Source organism: Hibiscus syriacus, unplaced genomic scaffold (genome assembly GCF_006381635.1).
Source record: "Hibiscus syriacus cultivar Baekdansim isolate YM2019G1 unplaced genomic scaffold, ASM638163v2 tig00112044_pilon, whole genome shotgun sequence".
Taxonomy (NCBI): Eukaryota; Viridiplantae; Streptophyta; class Magnoliopsida; order Malvales; family Malvaceae; genus Hibiscus; species Hibiscus syriacus.
In genome coordinates this window covers 25,152-47,279 of record NW_024063242.1, presented here as the reverse complement: position 1 = coordinate 47,279, position 22,128 = coordinate 25,152, and the positions used below count along the sequence as shown (strand labels likewise).

General features: G+C 34.2%; 1 protein-coding gene across 1 annotated transcript; it reads left to right on the top strand.

Moving 5' to 3' along the window:
* Positions 1-788: 788 nt before the first annotated feature.
* On the top strand, positions 789-4,652 carry LOC120174233 (F-box protein At5g50450-like). The gene is made up of 6 exons (XM_039181153.1): positions 789-794; positions 2,444-2,455; positions 3,612-3,617; positions 3,925-4,086; positions 4,165-4,327; positions 4,404-4,652. The coding sequence occupies exons 4-6, from the start codon at positions 3,935-3,937 to the stop codon at positions 4,635-4,637; spliced, it is 549 nt and encodes a 182-aa protein (XP_039037084.1). The 5' UTR covers positions 789-794; positions 2,444-2,455; positions 3,612-3,617; positions 3,925-3,934; the 3' UTR covers positions 4,638-4,652.
* The last annotated feature ends 17,476 nt before the right edge of the window (positions 4,653-22,128 follow it).

Here is a 22,128-nt window from a genome sequence, read left to right as displayed (position 1 = left end):
GTATATGATTACAATGATTAAGGATTTATCAAATTGTATCACTGTATAAATTATATCTTGGAGATACTGATTCATAAAGTACAACTATGATTAAGCTGTAAAATTTTATGGACCTAATGTGACTCTTAGGTAGGCTCTACGGCCCTGAGATCATTCTCGGGTAGGCCCTATGGCCCTGAGATGTGTTCTCAGGTAGGCCCCGTGGCCCTGAAATCTTTCTTGGGTAGGCTTTCAAGCCCTAAGATGTTCCCTTAGGTTGACTCTTTATACAATGAGTTTAAACTACGAGTTTAAAAAGCTAAACTACATTATGATTTATGAGATTTTACTGAACTATTACTTGATTAGTATACCTATTATGATTTTTATCGTACTGTTGGAACACATTAGACATCCTATTCGATCTCCTGAAAATGTCATATTATGAATGCTTCCTATGACCTAAGATCTTCATGGCTTCTACTTGATGGACTACCAGTGAAACCTCAGATTATCCCAAAAATTGGTATACGTCTGATTCAATTACAAAATTATATGGCTTTATATTTATCTGCATCTCCTGTAGCATCATCTGGTAGTTCTGTATTACTAAGCTTCTCAAAGCTCACTCTATTACTCACCATTGCAGGTTAAAAGAATCACGTCAGTGCATCTATCGACATAAGTAAGTGAGTTCTTCCGGCGTTGCTTGCAGAGTATGATACATGTGATTTAGGGGGCATGTAATTGTATTTTGTTTTATATTCGAGTCTGAAAATCTGTTTTATTTCTGAATACTGAAAATCATTTTATGAGTTTACATATTTTAATAAAAGTTTTAAATTTTCTGATATTTTTACGGCGGGTCGCTCCGGTGGCCCTAATGTGACTTCCTAGATCGGATCGGGTTACCCGTATCGGTATAAGGGGGTTATAGTTAATCTTCCAAGCCATGCAAATAATCCTAGTCAATGTTTGGCATCTAATCGGAGACATCTCAATCACTGAATTAGGCGAGGGAAGATTGTTTCGACTTTTTCATGTAGTAGATTCTAATTGAATAGAAGTAGAAGACCTCTGGTATTTTAGCGTCCACTTATTGATCATTCACCGTTTAAAACATGGATTTCAGAACGGGACCGGTTAGCGAACCGGACCGGTTAGCGAACTGATCATGTTATCGGTTCACTGGTTCAACCGGTCGAACCGGTCCGACCGATCGAAATAACCGGACGACGTCATAATTATTTAAAAAATTAAATAAAAATACCAAAAATATTTAATAAAAATAATTTTTTATATCACAATTCATATTCAAAGCAAGTCATAACATATATAAGTTAAAAACCATAAAATCAAGCGAAACAAAATGATTCAAATTAACTACAACATAATATTTAAGGTAAAACATATTAAATAATAAATATAATTATATAACTATAATTAAAAAATAAATTTGGGGTTAAAAAAATCATAACAAAATGATATTGTTTGGTTTAATTTTTTTTAAAACAATCTCACATGGCTAAGAAACATAGAAGAGCATCCTAAAAGTCTAAAGAGTAAAAATATGAGAACAAAACAATCTCACATTACTAAGAAACATAGAAGCGCATCACAACTAACTTCTATAAATAATAGAGGTAATTTGACATTCAAAATCATGGAGCCTTTTGGTGAGCATTGAGTGAACTATTCTTTCACTTCAATCAAGCTCGAATTTTAGGCTTCAATCGAGCTTCTAATTTTTTTTTGAGTTCAAGTTACAATATTATATTTCGAGTTTGAGTTGAACTTGATAATTTTTAGCTTGTGAGTTTGAGTTTAGTTGAGCTTACTTTTAAAGTTTTCAAGTTCATGTCGAGCTCAGCAATACTCGAGTTCGACTTGGCTTGTTTAACAAACGACGTTGTTTGATTTAATTTTTTTTTTTAAAAAAAAAACAAAAATCCCGGTTTTTCTCGATTTTTTCCGATTTTCAGCCGGTCCAGTTCGAACGGTTCAGAAGTTCTGGCCGGTTCACTAATAACGGTTTAACCGGTTTAATTTAAACCGGACTAAACAATAATTTCCGGTTGAACCGACCGGTCTGATCCCGTTTTCAAAACAGATTTAAAAGGAGGGGAAGATCTTATGGTGGTGGATCTTAATTGCATTGATTTTTGGACCCTAGCCATCGGTCTACCTATGGGTTTTATCTATAGACAGGTTACGATGCAGTTGGGGAACTTTTTGGGGATCTTTGTTGATTATGATGATTCAACCAAGTCTTTGATGTATAGAGGTAGACTTTGAATCAGAGTGGGGTTGGACGTCCGAAAGCCATTAAAAAAAGAAGCGGATCACATTGCCTAAAGGAAAATCTACTTACACTAATTTTCAATATGAAAAACTTTGTTTATTTTGCTTTCTCTGCGGTAAGTTGGGTCATGGAGAAGGATTTTTCCCTCTATGTGTTCTTCAGGAGAAAAAAGGACTTGGTTTTCCAATAGGACGTCTCGCTGTGAGTGCCTTATATGCGACAAGGTTTCGGCATAAGTCCCTGGTTAAGCGAAGATGATGAGAATGAGGTCTCAAGGCACTTTTTGTCATCAGTCACGATTTCTTCAAACTCAACATCCTATTCAAAGGTCGAGCTTTGAAAGCTAGGACCACTCAAGTTGATTCTTCGAAGGGGGACGAATGTGGTGATGACACAAGTTGAGGAGGAAAACCTGTTGGAAAAAGGATGAAAGTGCAAAGAGACAGAAGTGTTAGATTGGAGAATAATGCTAAGTTATCGGTACGCCTATTGTCTTAGGCCAGCTGCCAGTAATGAAACTCTTACACTGGAACTATTTTTGTATAATATGTCAACATTTTATTGATCGAAAAATAATTTTCTAACTGAAAAAGTTATTAAAATATTTAAATATAATAATTTAAGTACCTAAGACCAAAAAATAATTTAAGTAACTAAAATAAAAAAAGCATATATTAAATACTTATTTTTACTTTAAACCTATACTTGTTGTCATTAGTTTTGCCAATGAATTAGTCTCTTGTCAGTTGCCAATTACGACACCTAGTACTTGATAATTATATTGATTAATTTAATAGAATATATTCTTTCAAAATCAATTAGTATAAAATAAAAAGTTTAAATATTATTTTATTAATTATAATATTCTTCGAATTAGATGACGTCGTTTCTTCGAATATATCATTAAACTAAAGTTTATTCAATTTAATAATTTATTGTATTATTTACAATATTCTTAATTTATTTAAATTAATATATTTTTAACTTCAATTAATATATATATATATATTAACTAAATTTAAATATTTTTTTATAAAATCAGAAATGAACCAAAATATTGATTTCACACTTTTTCACCTTTTCCTTGGTGAAATTTCTGTCATTTTGCTCAACTAAACGCGTCATTGATTATGCTTTTAGCTTTGGGATACTTTGACCAGCTTCGACCTTCCCAATTTTCATACGGTAAAATTTATCTCACTAGGTTAATTAAATTAATGGAATTTGGATCATAATTGGCAATTCTGATTCACAATTATGATATTTAATTAATTACTTAAAACTCACAAGAAAATTTTAAACTTAGAAAGTGAAAGTTAAAAAGATTTTTAAAGAAGTAAATATAGTAAAATTGTACGATACGTTATTTATTATATTTAAAAGTTATTATAGTTTAAAATTAAAAAGTGAGTATGAAATTTCGTGGGTCCAAATTAAAGCAAGCTGCATACAATAAATCTCTATATTCTGTCATATTCGACTCACTGAATATATTCGTTTGGAATTTTGTTTTCATCTCGAAGAACAGTTAGCCAAAAAGAAAACTCGGATTTGATATAAAAGTACAAGGAAGCTGAGAAGATTAATTTGAAGTTGGACTGCTGTTTCTTCCCTGTTCTTTTATGTCCTTATCCGAGAGGGAGAAAAAAAGTTATGTTGCAGAGGAAAAAGCAACGAATTTCTCGTAAATTCACCCAGAAACCGGATCCGTTCGATGGATTACCAGACGATCTTGTAATTTCCATAATTTCAAAGCTCGCTTCTTCGGCTTCGTCTCCTCCTGATTTCTTCAGCATTCTTTTAACGTAAGGTTGATTTTTGTTTCGAATTTTTTTAGTATTGAAGGTGTCATTAATGGAGATTTTGAATTTTATTTCCGATAGATGCAAGAGAATAAACCTTTTAGCAGTTCATCCTTTGATTTTATCAAAAGTTGGCCTTAAAGATTTTGCCGTCAAAGCTCGGAAATGGTGCGATTCAGTTCACCGTTTTCTCAAACAGAACGTTAACGCCGGCAACGATGAAGCTTGTTATATTCTCGGCATGGTCAGTATTCATGCAAATTATTTATTTTAAAAAAATAAATTTTATTAGGAATTCGCGTAACCTGTCGCTGTTACAGATCCGATTTTACTGCTTGAAAAACCGAAGAAGCGGAGAGTCATTAATGGCGAAACCAGCAATCAAATCCCACACGCCATCTATATGCTCGCTCGCAGTCATACAATTCAACGGAAGCGGTAGCTCGAAAATCAATAAGGAACTCCGCGCCGGAGTAGCTTTATGCGAACGAGCCGCTTTCCTCGGCCACGTGGGCGCATTGCGTGAACTCGGTCACTGCTTACAGGATGTGTAAACACTAATTTTATTATTATTATTATTATTATTATTATTATTATTATTATTATATATTATTATTATTAAATAAATATATATATATATATACTAAGGCCCAAGATCGGGGCCTGATTACAACTCTGGCCCAACTCCCAGAAGCCCTAGGGTTTCACAACCCTAGGTTTATATCCCGGCCGCCACCTCCAAGCTTCAAGAACATCCACGCGGCGCCACCACTGCCTCCAGCTGCCTTGCCGACGTTTCAGTTCCAGATGGTCCAACCAGTTGCTGCCGACGCTGTTGCTTCCACGACGCCGGCCTCGTCGAGCTTTCCAGAAGCCAGCTGCCTCACCAAATCAGAGCTCTATGGTGAGTCACCACCATAGCTTGGTGACTCACCAAAGATGCTACCTATGGGACCGGTCTAAGGAGTACACTGTGGTGGCTATAAAAGCCACCACTGAACCTGAAAAAAAAAGGGAGAGCAACGGAGAACACGAGAGAAACGAGGACATCCAGCAAAGAAAAAAAAAAGGAAGACAGAAAGCTACCAACGATCCCAATCAACGACAAACCAGTAAAAAAAAAGAGAAGAAGAAGAAGAGAACATAGGAACTTACTCTGTCATCGGAGAACCCCAAACGTCGCCGGAGAACCGAAATACCGAAGGTGAAAATCGTAGATTTAGGATGTATTATAGGGTTTTAGGTTAAAATAACCTTAGATCGGACCTTAGGACGTTTAGATCTACGCTTTGGGGGTGTTTTTGGTAAATTCCAGCCACCGTAAACGGCGACGGAGCACGGTGGCCGATGGCTGCCGGTTTCCCTCCGGCGAGGGAAACTAGAGAGAAACCAGAGAGAGAACTCTGGTTCTCTCATTCAGAGAAAGAAAGAAAAGAAAGAAATGGGAAAGCTTGGCCCTTCGGGCCAGGCGTTTAGGTTTTATAAACCCTCCCCCGAACGACGTCGTTTTGGGGAGGGTATCTGTGTAATTTAAGAAAGGGTAAACCCTTTCCGCAACCCTTATAGTTCTATAACTTTGCAATTTAGTCACTGAAATTGACTTTTAATCATTTTAATTTAGTGTTTAAATTTTATTTTATTATATTTTAACCATTAACTGTATTTATATATATTTAGGAAAATATCAAATTTGGTCCCTCATAGTTTATTAATTATTATTTTAATCACGTATTAATTAATTAGGCTAAATTACACTATTAATCATTATCTTTCATAATATTTCAAATTATTATCTTTATTTTTAATACTTTATATTTAGTTTTATAATTTTTGAATATCTTTTATTTTGATCATTATTTAATTACAATATTATTTTATTATTACTTTTATATTTTAATTATTGCTTTAATTATTATTTTATTATTATTTTAGTCATATATATATATATATATATTTTAAATAATAATGTTTATTTATTTTCGATATCAAAGAAAAGGGCAGTCTTAATATAACTGGATGTCCTATTCTGGTATTTTAAATAATTAATATTATAAAAATTATAATTTAGTTTTATTTAAAATATTAAAATTTTAATATTTTTATTTATTAATATCAAAGAAGAGAGCTGTCTTAAGATACCTAGAAGTCATTTTCTGATATTTTTGAATAAATAAATATCTTACTATATTAAAATAAATTTTTGTCATAAAAAATGTTTGTCATTTATTTATTTTTTAATATTGAAGAAAAGAGCTGTCTTAAGGCACCTAGAAGTTCTTTTCCGATATTTTTAAATATTTTTTAATTTTGAAATAATATAAATTTAAATTAAATATATTTTGAATTTTTTTAATTTTTAATAATAAAGACAATTTATAATTAAAAAGTACCAATTTTGGGCGTTGTAGGGGTGTTAATCATTCCCTAAACGTAACCGACCACGAATCCCTCTTTATTATTAAAAAGAACGAATTTTTGGTTATAAACGCAAATCAGTTCATTTTTTTAATTGGTGTTTTCTTAAAACTCTTTTAAAAAATAATTTTTAGGTATTCGACCTACCTGACCCAAAAGGCCGATGGCGACTCCCAAATTATTTTCAAAACCATTTATTCACATTATTTTTCCCGCCGAGTAAATATTTCGTGCCCGGACGAAAACCGGTTACGACAGCTTGGCGACTCCGCTGGGGAACGGTCAAACTTTTAAAAATCAATTATAAATTGTCTCTATTAATTATAAAAATTCATATATTTAATTTATAATTCTTTTTTATATATATATACATATTATTTTTATAGTATTTATATATATTATTTATATTGCAAGTATTTTATTATTTATTTTTCTGTCAGAGGTATGAACATTTCTCCTCACACACAACACTTGCATTGCATAAAATAAAGCTCTATAATTGAGTTTGTCCCTTTTAAGTGGGAGTGAAAGCGACGTCTTCGTGAGAATTTATTCTCCGTGTCAGACCTAGCAAGTAACTTTCGGGGTTCATATGCTCTATGTCTTCGTGAGAATTTATTCTCCGTGTCAGGTATAGAGAAATGTATCCCCTCTAATTGAACTCGATCCGTTTAAGTCTGTAATGGACTAGGATTGAGGGTTGACAGCCCAAGGGGACATCAACAAGGACAATTCAAGTACCTTTACTCCTAGAACTGAAACTTTGCATATAATAAACCCTAGAAATTCACCTAATCTAAGACAGTACTGAACCTTTGTTCATAGGTGTACACAAAGGAGAAATAAGCTCTAGTTTTTAATTTATTATTATTTTTTCTCCCTGAATAAATGCATGCGAACTAGAAATCATGCGGTTAGGTTAATTTTTCCAAACAAAGCATGGAACTAGAAAGCATGAGGTTAGGATTTATTATATACCATGATAAACAAATTTTTTCTTTCAATTAGTTGGTATTAACCATTTTATTTTTTTCTTATTTTCCCATGTATGTTATTTTTGCTCTAATTTGTTTAAATTATTTTCTTTTGTTTGCATTACATGATCATGACCAAAAGGTGTTAACTGAAAAGACTGTTCATCAAATTAGAAAGAAATCATAAATGGACAAAAAGTTCTATGATCAAACAAAATATGATGCGGCCAAGAAAAGACATCCTGAAGGAACTCTGAAGATAGAAAAGAACTATGCACCCAAAGATTATATGCCCATTGAAGAGCAAAAGGAGATACGAGAAATAGGAGAGCAGATGTCCAAAATGATGAATAGAATATCTGTTTTGGCCAAAAGAGAAGAGATTCCTGCACAGAAAGAGAGAAAGCTTAATGAAGATAATCCTGCAATTTCATATATGCAAGGGACTTCGGATCTTAACCAATTGGAGAAATTACAGACAGTCATCATTCGAATTTACCAATCGTCTGGAGATACCAAAGAAATGGTGACGACTGTACAAGCTCCCAGAGAAGAGAAGAAATCATGTAATTTGAAATCATCGAAGTTTAGTATGCTCTCGATATCTAAAACTCAGGTTCAATTCAAGACAAAAGGTGGCTCTCATCTTGATACTATCCCCATATCATATAAAGATTTATATGAGAAGCTACTTGAAGCACGAGAAGTGGATCCATATTATATAAAACCGTTCCAACCTCCGTATCCAAATTGGTATAACATCAACGTTCATTGTGAATATCATGCCGGAGCTCAAGGACATACCATCGAGAATTGTCTTGCCTTCAAACGTCGAGTCCAAAGTCTTTTGGATCATGGAACCTTACAATTTATAGTAAATGATCGACCTAATTTGGTAACCAAGGTTCCTGATAGATTAATACCAAAAGTCTTCAAAGGTAAGAATATCAGTAGGGGCGCCCAGAGAGAAGAAGATTTGCTGAGATTTGAAGCTCAAATACGTCATTTGAAGATTGAAAACGATAAATTGAGCACCAAAATGGAAACCATACATGAAGACTTCCAGAAGGTCAGTCAAGCCTTTCAAAATACTGGTATAGGAAATACCCCAGAAGAGTGGATATCAGGGGTCACCAAACTGAAAAAGAGTTGCAACATACATGAAGATCTTGTCCAAAAACTTTTTGAACACAAATGTTCTATCACAAAGGAAAATGATCAACTCCAAGAATTGACATAGGAGATGAAAGAACACCAGAATGTCATGGAAGAAGCTACAGTCCAGACAAGCAATATGGCCCATAAGATGATAAATTAACTTGGTTTTAGAGAAGAAAATGGGAAAGTTATTCCCTATATGTAAAGTTTTGTTAGGACAGAAAGTTGTCCCCTACATGTAAAAGTTTTGTTTGATGTACTGAAGCTTTTGTGTTCAATGAAATCTTTTCTAAGATGATCACTCTTAAGTAACACCTTTTCATACATGCATTTACATTTTGTATCTATGCATTTTCATTTTGTATTTTTACTTTTTATATCTTTTTGCATTCTTATTTTTCCATTTATGCATTTTTCACATTTTTATTTAAGTACTGTCATGTACTTTAATTATAAAAACATGTTAATAATTAATGAAAGGTTTTGTAACAGTAAAAACCAAGATCATTCATTTATTTTACTGTACCATCATTATGAAAACAATGGAGCAATCTTATGAAGGACTACAAGATAAGTGGCCAGAACAATTGACAGGGTTACCTCGGGATACAAGGAAAGAAGCGTCAGATTCAATACCAGATGGATCAAATCAAATTATTCAGTGTGTGGTATCTGATAAAGAAGAGATAACTGCTAAAGAGAAATCGTGCTATCAGATTGAAGAGTCGAGAAAGACAACATACCCTGGGGCATCCCACTCAAACCCAAAGAATAGCCTTGTTCATTATTCGCAATATGAGGAAATATTCAAGAAGATGGATGAAGCAATCAAAAATATGAAATGTGTTGATACTTCCCACAAAGAATTAGAAGCAAGAAAGCTCAGCTTGGTTCCAGATTTGATTATTCCTCATGAATTCAAAATGCCTGATTTTGAGAAATATGATGGCACCAGTTGTCCCTTAATCCATTTGAGAATGTTTTGCAGAAAAATGGGAGGATATTTAAATTCTGATGACTTGTTAATTCACTCTTTCCATGATAGTCTTGTTAACCCAGCAGTAGTCGGGTACAATCAGTTGACCCAAAAACAGATCAAGAAATGGGTAGATTTAGCTGATGCATTTTTGGGACAATATCGGTATGTTAAAGGCTTAGCTCCAACACGTATGGATCTTCGAAGAGTAAAAAGGAAAACCAATGAAAGATTTCAAGAATATGCCTTAAGATGGAGAAGAGTGGCAGCTCAAGTTCAACCTCCCATGTTAGAAGAAGAGATATCACGTATGTTTCGTGATTCCCTTCCATTGCCTTTCTTCGAATTGATGCAGGCAAATCCGACAACTGAATTCGAGAATCTAGCGACAAGTGGAGATTTAATTGAGAATGTAATCAATGAAGAAAACTCAAAAGTCACATCCAAGAGCCTAACGGATCAAAAAGCGAAAGCTGATGATGTGAATGTATGTCGCATCCAGAATCCCCGCAACTGCAAAAGAAAAAGAGCAAGTAACTGTTCGGATCGACCAAAGAAAGTCATGCGATCAAGAAAAACTTTAGAAGTGTTCCAAACTTCTATTTCAGACTTATACCCTCATTTGGTTAAAGGTCAGTACATCACACCAAGACCAATGAAAATGTCACCAAACCCTTCTGCTCATAGCTATGATCAAAATAGTGTTTGTGATTTTCACTTAAGAGTATTTGGGCATTCCACGGGCAATTGTAGGCAACTGTTAAAAGAAATAGAGATGCTTGTTGACAAAAGAATCTTGACACAAAAAATGATCAAGAAATGGGGGGCAAATGAAGAAAAGAACCCTGATCCTATTACATACCATTATAGGAGTAATGAGGCATAATAAAATAAACAAGTGGAAGTGTTATCTACCACTGTAGTACCTTTCTATTGTCAGCATCTTATTTGAACTTGTTTTTTGTTCCTTTCTCCACTTTTTGTGCAATAAATAAATGTGTGTTGCTTATTAAGGTTATGAGTAAGGAATCAAATTTTAATCTTGAAATTATTGAGTATCAAGTAGATTAAATATTCTTTTAATTTTTCAAGAGTTATAGATTTATTGGCAAGTGGTAAAATTATATCTTCAATATCCCATCCAATGCCAATTATTCAAACTAAATCTTGACACTACAAAGTTTCCGAAGTAATGTCTCCACCTGTTTTTTAGACACAAACTCTAGATGTTTACTTTCTCGGGTAGAGTCGATTGATTGATGATACTACCTTCCACCATATACATGACTTCAAAAGTCACACATTTGTCTTTTCGAACACAAAACCATCATAAACCAAAAGACGTCAAAAGAATCGAACTTTCAACTATTCGTGAATTTTACTGCAAGAAGAGACGAGATGAGGCATCAGGGACCAACTCATTGATGATAATTTCGAGTGATTAGGGCATACTCAAAGAAGAAGGGGAAAGTGATTGATTGAAATAAATATATCATGCATTAATTACATTTTTTTTATGTAAATAAAGTTAATCTTGAATATTCATCCCCCTGTGGATACCTCTTTTTACAAAGGTTTCTGTGTATGAGATGATGAACGGCATTGTTTCATTTATCCTTTAATATATATATATATATCCTTGGTTGTCCCCATTTGAGCCTGAATAATGTTTCTTCTAATTCAACCCTAACCAAGGATCACCCTCTACATTGGGGGGCAAGAGTGCTTGAAGATCAATCCAATCAAGAATAATGGAAAACCTCCAAAATGCAAAAGGAAAAGGAGGTGCTCAAAGCAATTAAAGTATTATACTTATCCAACAAAGAAAGAAGAAAAAAAAAGAGAAAAAGAAAAAGGAAAATTGAATCAAGATGGGTGACTTATTGAGCCTCAAGTTATAAGGTTGATCAAGTACGAACAAGAAGAGCAAGAAATGCTGAAGATATGAGAAATTGGAAATGAATCCAAAATTTGGCAGTCTAGAGGGATCCAAATGATGGAAAAATCCCCAAAAAAGCAGATCCAAGTTAAGCAAAGCAAGATTGATGGCATCAGAATGAATTGATCCTTGGTTTGATTACCCTTAAACACTTATTTGGGCCTTTTTATCCCTTTCTTTCGTAACCATAAGCCATGGCCTACGTTACGTACCTGAAAAGTCCATTCTAATCATACATAGATTTCTAAGTAAAAAATGATATCTTTAGAATTCATTCCGCCTTCCAAGATTGATTTTTATTTGCAAAAATTGTTTTTTAAAATCTTTAATGCATGATATGAAAAATGATAAAGGGGGGGTTCAAGATATAAATTTTTAAATAACATCTTGAAACCAAAGGAGGATTCGAGTTGAAAACCTAAAAAAGGCGGCTCGAATAATGAATGGTGCAACAATGACATAAGAGACGATCTTAAGCTCTTAATAAAGCACCGCAGATCCCAAAGACGTTCCTGAGAGTAGGGAAACAAGAAGCATCTCTACAAGATGGGCATAACAACCATTTCTTCAAGTTAGTGTAAGCCAAAACAACATACTGAACCAACTTGAAAGAACCTACTTTACCAAAATCCACCCACACCTCAAATCAGTCAATAATTTTGACACTTGTCATAGGACTATGATTTTTGAATGATTTAAAAGTGTAGTTGATTTATTTGATATTTATTAAACTCATTGTTTATGATCTGATTCTATTGTGAACCTAAGAATGGCAATACTTTGTAAAGTCTTTCATCTTCAATAACAAAGGAGGAAAAAAACATTTTCAAACAGGACAGTCTCAAATGAGGAAGGTCCTTGAAGCAATTGTTGCTTATTCTACCTCTGTTGTAGAAAAAGAATGAACGAGGCCAGAAATGAAAGCACTTCACATTTTTGAAAGCAAGTGGTCTGAGAAGTCAGAAAGACTGGAGAATTGAACTTGTGACACTCCCCTATGTCATTATTAGCAGTTCATCAAGAAAGATTATCGTTTATCTCATGCTGAGGGCAATAAGCATCACCAGACAGATTATTTTCCCCAACCATCAATTCATGTTCTCTAGAAGATTACATCATAAAGCCATGAACAAGTCACTACCTGCACTCTGGTGTTGGCTCAAGTCTTGATACATCATTGCTACTTTTTCTATGACGATCATTTTCTTTGTCAAGATGATATCCATTATGTCCTTCAGAAGATTGCTGAATTTGAATTTGAGGACTTAGGGCACAGAACAAGACATTGGAACAGAATCTACCCTTATAGGCCTTTTATATAAGTAAGGTTGTTACGCTGGATGCCACTGACAACAAGGTCGAATTCGACAAATCTACTCATCAATTGCTCCAACCGATCATCATTCAGTTCTTACACATCTGTTTTCAAAAATATGCCAAGACAGTAGAAGACAGCCTCTGCATCACTGATCCCAGAAGAAAAAAAACAGGACATGGATACCACCGGGGAACATGTCTCTAGCAGATCCTCCTCCTCGTGTATGGTTTTTAGGGAAACCTAGAAGCATTTCCACCTCATCAGGTTCAAGTGGAACCATTTTATTCCTTCTAATCCATACTAGATTCCATTTTCAGCACTCATCAAGAACATACTGTTGGACATTCGAATATGATTCATTATCATAAGCTTCAAGAGCCTTACAGATCCTTTCTATCAATTTGGCACTTCCTGTACATGTTTATAAACAGTTCAACTTTGTTCTTGGATCCCAGGAAGGCCATCATTTCTTTTTCAATGAAAAAGCATCAACACATGGAGGAAGCAGAATAAGAGAGAATCTGTTCTCAATTGGCAGAATTATGAATATAGCCCTTTTTAGTGTAGCAGCATGAAAATGCTTCGAATCTACAAATTCTGGCTTTACATCAAATAAGTACTGTGATATTCCAGTCCAAACATTAACTGGAACAAGTGCCATGTGCTCATAGTAGAAATAAGAAGACCCAATAGTATCTTTTGGAAGTGTTCTTTGAGTTATCTGATCTGGTTTGGTATGAAACCACAGAATCAATCATTGAATTTGGAAGATGAATGTGCTCATAGCATCTTCTGGAAGTGTTCTTTGAGTTATCTGATCTGGTTTGGTATGAAACCACAGAACCAATCATTAAATTTGAAAGATGAATTTGCTCATAGTATAAATAAGGAGACCCAATAGCATCTTCTGGAAGTGTTCTTTGAGTTATCTGATCTGGTTCGGTAGGAATCCCATAACCAATCATTGAAATTGAAAGATGAACTCCATGATCATCTTCATTAAGAAGCTTCTTTTCAAGCTTCCTCTGCTTCTTCCTTTTCCACAAATCATAGCCCAAGTTTCGTCTTTGCTTGTAATTGGGATCATTGCATAATGGCTTCCTATCTTCTACCATAAGAAGTGCGTCAGTAACCTTAGCCATTTGATCAGCATATAAAATCTGTCAATTCTGCAATTGATGAATCTGAACCACATCTCTCCATGGTTATTGAAGCTTCAGCCTCTGAGAATCCCATTTTTGTCAAGTATAACAGTTTACTCTCCTCATCAAAATCAGAATTCATGATTTCCTCTATATCAGAAGAACTATCAATATATGTGAAATCATCCTGAAAGATCGCTTCATAATCAGATGATTTGTTATCAGAATCAACATGTTGCATGGGTGTGGATTTTTGATGAGCTTGTACCATTGTATATGTAGTCTTGCCATTGCATCAGATTATTGTTTGCATAAATTGGTTTCTCTCCCACAGAAAAGTATATTTCAGATATGGCCTTCACTGAAAGATGATAAGCCACTGTGTCAGCCTGGAACGGATTACCAAGCTATTTTTACTTCACTGTCTGACTAAATCCCTCCAGATACAGAAAATGGTCACCTCATTCAGAAGACACATATCTCAGACGTTTCTATTAGAATGATTGAATACTTCTTAAGTTTGTGATAACATGAAGAGAATTTTAGTTACTTGATAACACAACTGTTTAGTGACACCAGAATGAGAGTATTCAAGATAAATAGATTTGGGTCACGAATAAAGCTACAAGTAACTACAACAATTCATTGTCAAAATTGGACCTCGTGGGGATCATGACATTCCAGTCAAACAGAGATTGAGAGTGAATCAGATAAATCTAGAGGGACATCTTGAGGGCCCATTTCAACCAGAAATAGAATATTGGGGCATTTTGAAGGCTCACAGCAATATGAATATTTGGGCATTCTTGGAGGCTCATCTCAACAAGAAGTAATGTTGAGCACACTTTTAACATCTGTATCAGCAAATATTGGGGCATTTTAAAGCTCATTTCAGACAGATCCATGTGGGGTATTTTGAAGACTCAGATTAACAAGAAGCAAATATTAGGGCATGCTGAAGACCCTTTTCAAACAGAATCAGAAATGTTGAAATATTCTGAATATTTATCAGCAAAATGCTGGGGCATGCTGGAAACCCATTTCAACCAGAATCAGAACTGTTGATGCATTTTGAACACTTGTATTAGCCAATGTTGGGGCATGCTGAAGGCCCACAATATCCTGTGTAAAGATCATTGACTTGAACAAATATTTCCAATAAGACAGAAAGATATGAAAAATGAAAATGGTGAAACAGTGACAGTCGAGCTGACTATACATAATTGCTTCGTTCATCAGGCGATTACATTATGATCATGATGTTGAATAAATGTTTACTCAACAAGTATGTTTTCAAATACCTAATCTTCTTAACCGTATGTCACATGACAGTGTGTTCTTTGATAAACTACATTACGGTTGCATGAATAAAGATGATCCTCAGGTAGACTACTTGATCCAGGGTTCAGTTCCTTAAGATCTCAGCATTGAATTTGGCCTTCTGTGTGTCGGTGATAATTGAAAATATTTCTTTGAGATTCCTAGCAAATAGTTTCAACCATATTATTGAGATTATGAAGCTGTTTTTCACATCAGTTTTTGCTTCCTTGATGACATTAAAAAGGGAGACTCGACTCTCACTTATATTACTGTTATTCCCGTTGTTATTTGGGATCATCATTGCTAGCCAAGATGAACTGAGTTTTCATCTATTTTGGTTTTATCATTTGTATTTCATCCCCAGCTGCAAAAATTCCACGGATATCTTTTTGTACATTGATCCTACAGTTGATGTGTTTCTACTTCCTACAAAGATCATTATAGAAGAAAATGTGATCAGTATCACATTTGTCTTTGCCCGAGATGATATCAAGATCAGTTAGTGTCTCCTATTCAATTCGACACCAGCATATCTTGTGAATTTGACCAAATTTTTGGTCATACCAACATTACACTTGAATCCCCACTGAGTTTTGTTCTCAAGTGGTCTTATGACATTATACAAAAACTTTGAACACCATGCAAAGAGCTTCAATGATTAAGAAATCTTGGCAGAAGCCATAAAAAAGGGATAAATGTGTTATCAAATGCTTTACGAATATCTGAGCTGAAACCACATGAGAAGATGAATGTATTGTCAAATGTTTTACAAACCATTGATTATGGTGCTGAACCAATGTTGCAATCATATGGTTTCCATTTATTGATACAAGATGAATATTTCTTTCCACAGAAGGAGAACTGAAATTTTAAATAAGAAACTAGTGGTACCAACTAAGGTTGAATTACAGGTTGTTGTTAAGCATCTCGACATGATATTAGTACAAGTTGCCTTATTCGAGATCTGATTATATGTGGAGACATGAAAGGAATTGGAATAAATCTTCCTTGTGATGTTTCAAGAGTTAAATTAGAACAGACTCTACTCTCCTAATTAATCCATGTTGAGTCAGGCATATCTACATCTACACTCTTCAGAGATGATAGATTCTCTTTTTAAAGATGAAAGCTTTATGGGATTTACACACAAGTCCAAGCAAATAAAGTTGGTTTTATCCAAGACAAAATCGGGCATCAGGGTCATAATTTTGACTACGACAAGAGTTCCACAAGTGAAATATTTCTTCTAAGACTTTCATGAAGCAAAGAAGACAGCAAAGATACAAGTTGATCAGATGATTCTGCATGAATGCAAGCTTGATAGCATAAGTTGCGATACTGATATCCAGAGGTAACCCTGTCAATAAATGATGAACTGAAGGAAGATCGAGTTCACCACTTTGAAGTCAAATGAAGATTGCATCAACATTCATGCATTCATAAGAACATCATTTGCACAATAGATAATGCATTACATTGATACATCTGAGTGCATTCAAAAATGAAGTTTTACAGATCTTCGGAATAACAAGAAGATTCATGGTAAGAAATACCTTACAAGAAGAAGGTATTCAAAACCGTAAATACAGGAATCACGCGAACATCTGAAGAATAGATGGACGTAATCCACAAAAATGAGCATTATCTTGAGATTGGGGCATGTTACCCAATCAACATGTTATTTTGAAAAATAATGAGAAAACGATTTCCATAGTTTCTCATTCAATCTTTTCTAAAAATGAAATTGTTGAAAAGTAAGAAAACAATTTCCATAATTTCTTACTTAGTAAACTATTTCTCACATCTGTAAGTCCTTCAGTGCATGATGTTTTCAAAAAGCCTTCGGGAGCTTTTTGATGTTTTCAAAGCCTCAGGGTCATCTGTAAGTCCTTCAGTGCATGATGTTTCCAAAAAGCCTTCGGGAGTTTTTTGATATTTTCAAAGCCTCAGGGTCATCTGTAAGTCCTTCAGTGCATGATGTTTCCAAAAAGCCTTCGGGAGTTTTTTGATGTTTTCAAAGCCTCTGGGTCATCTGTAAGTCCTTCAGTGCATGATGTTTCCAAAAAGCCTTCGGGAGTTTTTTGATATTTTCAAAGCCTCGGGGTCATCTGTAAGTCCTTCAGTGCATGATGTTTCCAAAAAGCCTTCGGGAGTTTTTTGATGTTTTCAAAACCTTCGGGTCATTTGTAAGTCCTTCAGTGCATGATGTTTCCAAAAAGCCTTCGGGAGTTTTTTGATATTTTCAAAGCCTCAGGGTCATCTGTAAGTCCTTCAGTGCATGATGTTTCCAAAAAGCCTTCGGGAGTTTTTTGATGTTTTCAAAGCCTCAGGGTCATCTGTAAGTCCTTCAGTGCATGATGTTTCCAAAAAGCCTTCGGGAGTTTTTTGATGTTTTCAAAGCCTCAGGGTCATCTGTAAGTCCTTCAGTGCATGATGTTTCCAAAAAGCCTTAGGGAACTTTTTGATGTTTTCAAAACCTTCGGGTCATCTGTAAGCCCTTCAGTGCATGATGTTTCCAAAAAGCCTTCGGGAGCTTTTTGATGTGTTCAAACCCTCAGGGTCAGTCATAAGACTTCTGGGCAGAATGTTTTCAACATTTCCATATTACTCAAAATAAGCTAAATGAAAAAAAAATTATTGTCTTTTTCGTCTTTGCTCTATTATTGTTAACACAAAAATGAGCAAAGAGGGGCAGCTGTAAACACTAATTTATTATTATTATTATTATTATTATTATTATTATTATTATTATTATTATTATTATATATTATTATTATTAAATAAATATATATATATACTAAGGCCCAAGATCGGGGCCTGATTACAACTCTGGCCCAACTCCCAGAAGCCCTAGGGTTTCACAACCCTAGGTTTATATCCCGGCCGCCACCTCCAAGCTTCAAGAACATCCACGCGGCGCCACCACTGCCTCCAGCTGCCTTGCCGACGTTTCAGTTCCATATGGTCCAACCAGTTGCTGCCGACGCTGTTGCTTCCACGACGCCGGCCTCGTCGAGCTTTCCAGAAGCCAGCTGCCTCACCAAATCAGAGCTCTATGGTGAGTCACCACCATAGCTTGGTGACTCACCAAAGATGCTACCTATGGGACCGGTCTGAGGAGTACACTGTGGTGGCTATAAAAGCCACCACTGAACCTGAAAAAAAAAGGGAGAGCAACGGAGAACACGAGAGAAACGAGGACATCCAGCAAAGAAAAAAAAAAGGAAGACAGAAAGCTACCAACGATCCCAATCAACGACAAACCAGTAAAAAAAAAAAGAAGAAGAAGAAGAGAACAGAGGAACTTACTCTGTCATCGGAGAACCCCAAACGTCGCCGGAGAACCGAAATACCGAAGGTGAAAATCGTAGATTTACGATGTATTATAGGGTTTTAGGTTAAAATAACCTTAGATCGGACCTTAGGACGTTTAGATCTACGCTTTGGGGGTGTTTTTGGTAAATTCCGGCCACCGTAAACGGCGGCGGAGCACGGTGGCCGATGGCTGCCGGTTTCCCTCCGGCGAGGGAAACTAGAGAGAAACCAGAGAGAGAACTCTGGTTCTCTCATTCAGAGAAAGAAAGAAAAGAAAGAAATGGGAAAGCTTGGCCCTTCGGGCCAGGCGTTTAGGTTTTATAAACCCTCCCCCGAACGACGTCGTTTTGGGGAGGGTATCTGTGTAATTTAAGAAAGGGTAAACCCTTTCCGCAACCCTTATAGTTCTGTAACTTTGCAATTTAGTCACTGAATTGACTTTTAATCATTTTAATTTAGTGTTTAAATTTATTTTATATTTTAACCATTAACTGTATTTATATATATTTAGAAAAATATCAAATTTGGTCCCTCATAGTTTATTAATTATTATTTTAATCACGTATTAATTAATTAGGCTAAATTACACTATTAATCATTATCTTTCATAATATTTCAAATTATTATCTTTATTTTTAATACTTTATATTTAGTTTTATAATTTTTGAATATCTTTTATTTTGATCATTATTTAATTACAATATTATTTCATTATTACTTTTATTTTAATTATGCTTTAATTATTATTTTATTATTATTTAGTCATATAATATATATATATTTTTTAAATAATAATGTTTATTTATTTTCGATATCAATGAAAAGGGCAGTCTTAATATAACTGGATGTCCTATTCTGGTATTTTAAATAATTAAATATTATAAAAATTATAATTTAGTTTTATTTAAAATATTAAAATTTTAATATATTTTTATTTATTAATATCAAAGAAGAGAGCTGTCTTAAGATACCTAGAAGCCATTTTCTGATATTTTTGAATAAATAAATATCTTACTATATTAAAATAAATTTTTGTCATAAAAAATGTTTTTCATTTATTTATTTTTTAATATTGAAGAAAAGAGCTGTCTTAAGGCACCTAGAAGTTCTTTTCCGATATTTTTAAATATTTTTTAATTTTGAAATAATATAAATTTAAATTAAATATATTTTGAATTTTTTTTAATTTTTAATAATAAAGACAATTTATAATTAAAAAATACCAATTTTGGGCGTTGTAGGGGTGCTAATCCTTCCCTAAACGTAACCGACCACGAATCCCTCTTTATTTTTAAAAAGAACGAATTTTTGGTTATAAACGCAAATCAGTTCATTTTTTTAATTGATGTTTTCTTAAAACTCTTTTAAAAAATAATTTTTAGGTATTCGACCTACCTGACCCAAAAGGCCGATGGCGACTCCCAAATTATTTTCAAAACCATTTATTCACATTATTTTTCCCGCCGAATAAATATTTCGTGCCCGGACGAAAACCGGTTACGACAGGATGGTTACGGCGTGCGCCAAAATATTGCATTAGGACGCCGACTACTCGTCCAAGCCAACACGCGGGAACTCGCGTCTTCTTTAAACGCCTTGGTCCAACAGAAACCTCCGGGACAACACCGTCGTAGTTTAAGCTATCAACTTTACAGCTTAAAGAAAAGTTTGGGTTGCTCATTGTTAGGTGATTTCGAGTGCAACGTACCCGCACCGGATGTCCACCCTGTGAACGTGTTCTTAAAAGAATGGTCCGAGTCAGGGGCGGGCGAGTTAGCGGAGGGGCTGAGGCTTTGTTCCCATAAAGGGTGTGGGAGGCCGGAGACGAGGCCTCATGAGTTTAGGAGGTGCTCGGGTTGTGGCACGGTGAACTATTGTTCGCGTTGTTGCCAAGCACTAGATTGGAAGCTGAGACATAAAGTGGATTGTGGGCCGATAGGACGATGGTTGCAAGAAGGCGACGGAGAAATGGAGGTGGTTGTGGGAGCGGAAGAGTTGGTTATTTAATTTATAAGGGTAAACGGTAAAATCGTTAATGCAAATTTGTATAAAAAATGAAAAAAAATACGGATTTGGATAATTAAGTCACATTATTGGGATTTTATTTTTATTTAAACCTAATTTTGGATTAATATTCAAAATGAATTTTAATAGTCAAACTTATAATTACTTGTTTGTCACTTTCTACGATACGTGAAAAATTAAATATTACAATAAAATAATATATTAATCTTTATAGTTTAGAATAATTTACTTATTTATATTTATATTTAATTTTTGATTAAATTATACGAATGAAATAATTTCGTTGATTAAAAGGATCATTGTTATCTCTAGAGGTAATTAGTTTAAGCACAATGTTTATAGGAGTTAGGAGTGGGTAAGAATATCTTATTCGAATAATCCAATTATTCGATCCCAATATTTGAACATTTGATCTGATTTTTACTTTTAGATAATTCAAGTAGGATATTCAATAAAAAAAAATTAGATAATCGAGTCGAATATTGAGCGGTGCTTTGTTCAAAACAAAATTACCTGGGTCCTAGAGAGAAAACGATTATAAAATCACCTCCACGTAAATTAGAAAGATTATTCATTTTCCTGCAAAAATATAAAATCAAAAGTGTGTGTAAATATGAAGCAATGAATAAATATATCAGATCGATGTATAGACTAATGTCAAAAGTGAGTGTAAGTATGAATTGTTGAACCGATGTATAGACTAAAAGGCAAGGAATATGTGACTGCAGATTAATGGTTAAATAAGAATGAGATAAATGAATAAATGATTTCAGGCGGTGATAAAGGAAATATAAGGGAACAAGATCAAAGTAAGTTGGTGGTAAAGGTCCAAAAGTACTATTAAGACAAGGATCAAGAAGCGATTAAGAAGTAAAATAATTGACATGTTCGGATTGGATATCCAATTTTTGTCTGAATCGGATCCGGATCATTATTTTAGTTATTTAAAATTTTGGACATTTGAATTTTTAGATTGGATTGAATCCGATATTCGTATTTACACACCCCTAACAGAGGTGTTTAATCGTTCATTGTCAAATAATTAAATCTTTCGAACATATATTACCTTATAATTATATACACATAATATAAAATTACTCCTAATGTTTGCACAAATTGTCACTTTATCTTCTTCTTTTTTGGAACATTTTAGCCCCTAACGTTTTATTTTGGAGCAAATGCTCGTTGGATGGATAGAAATCGTTAGTTGATTAACAATCAACGTTTTCTATTGATGTAACAGGTCCACGTGTGATTCCATATAATCAAAAAAATATTTTTAAATATATTTCTATAAGTGTATATGTAATTAGTTATAATTATAATTTTACTCAAAAAATATTTTTTGTTGAATTGACATCACACATGGACTTGCCACATCCGTATAAAACACTGACAATTAATCAACTAACAATTTTCATTCAATCAGGAAAGATTTTGCTCAACATGAAACGTTAAAGACT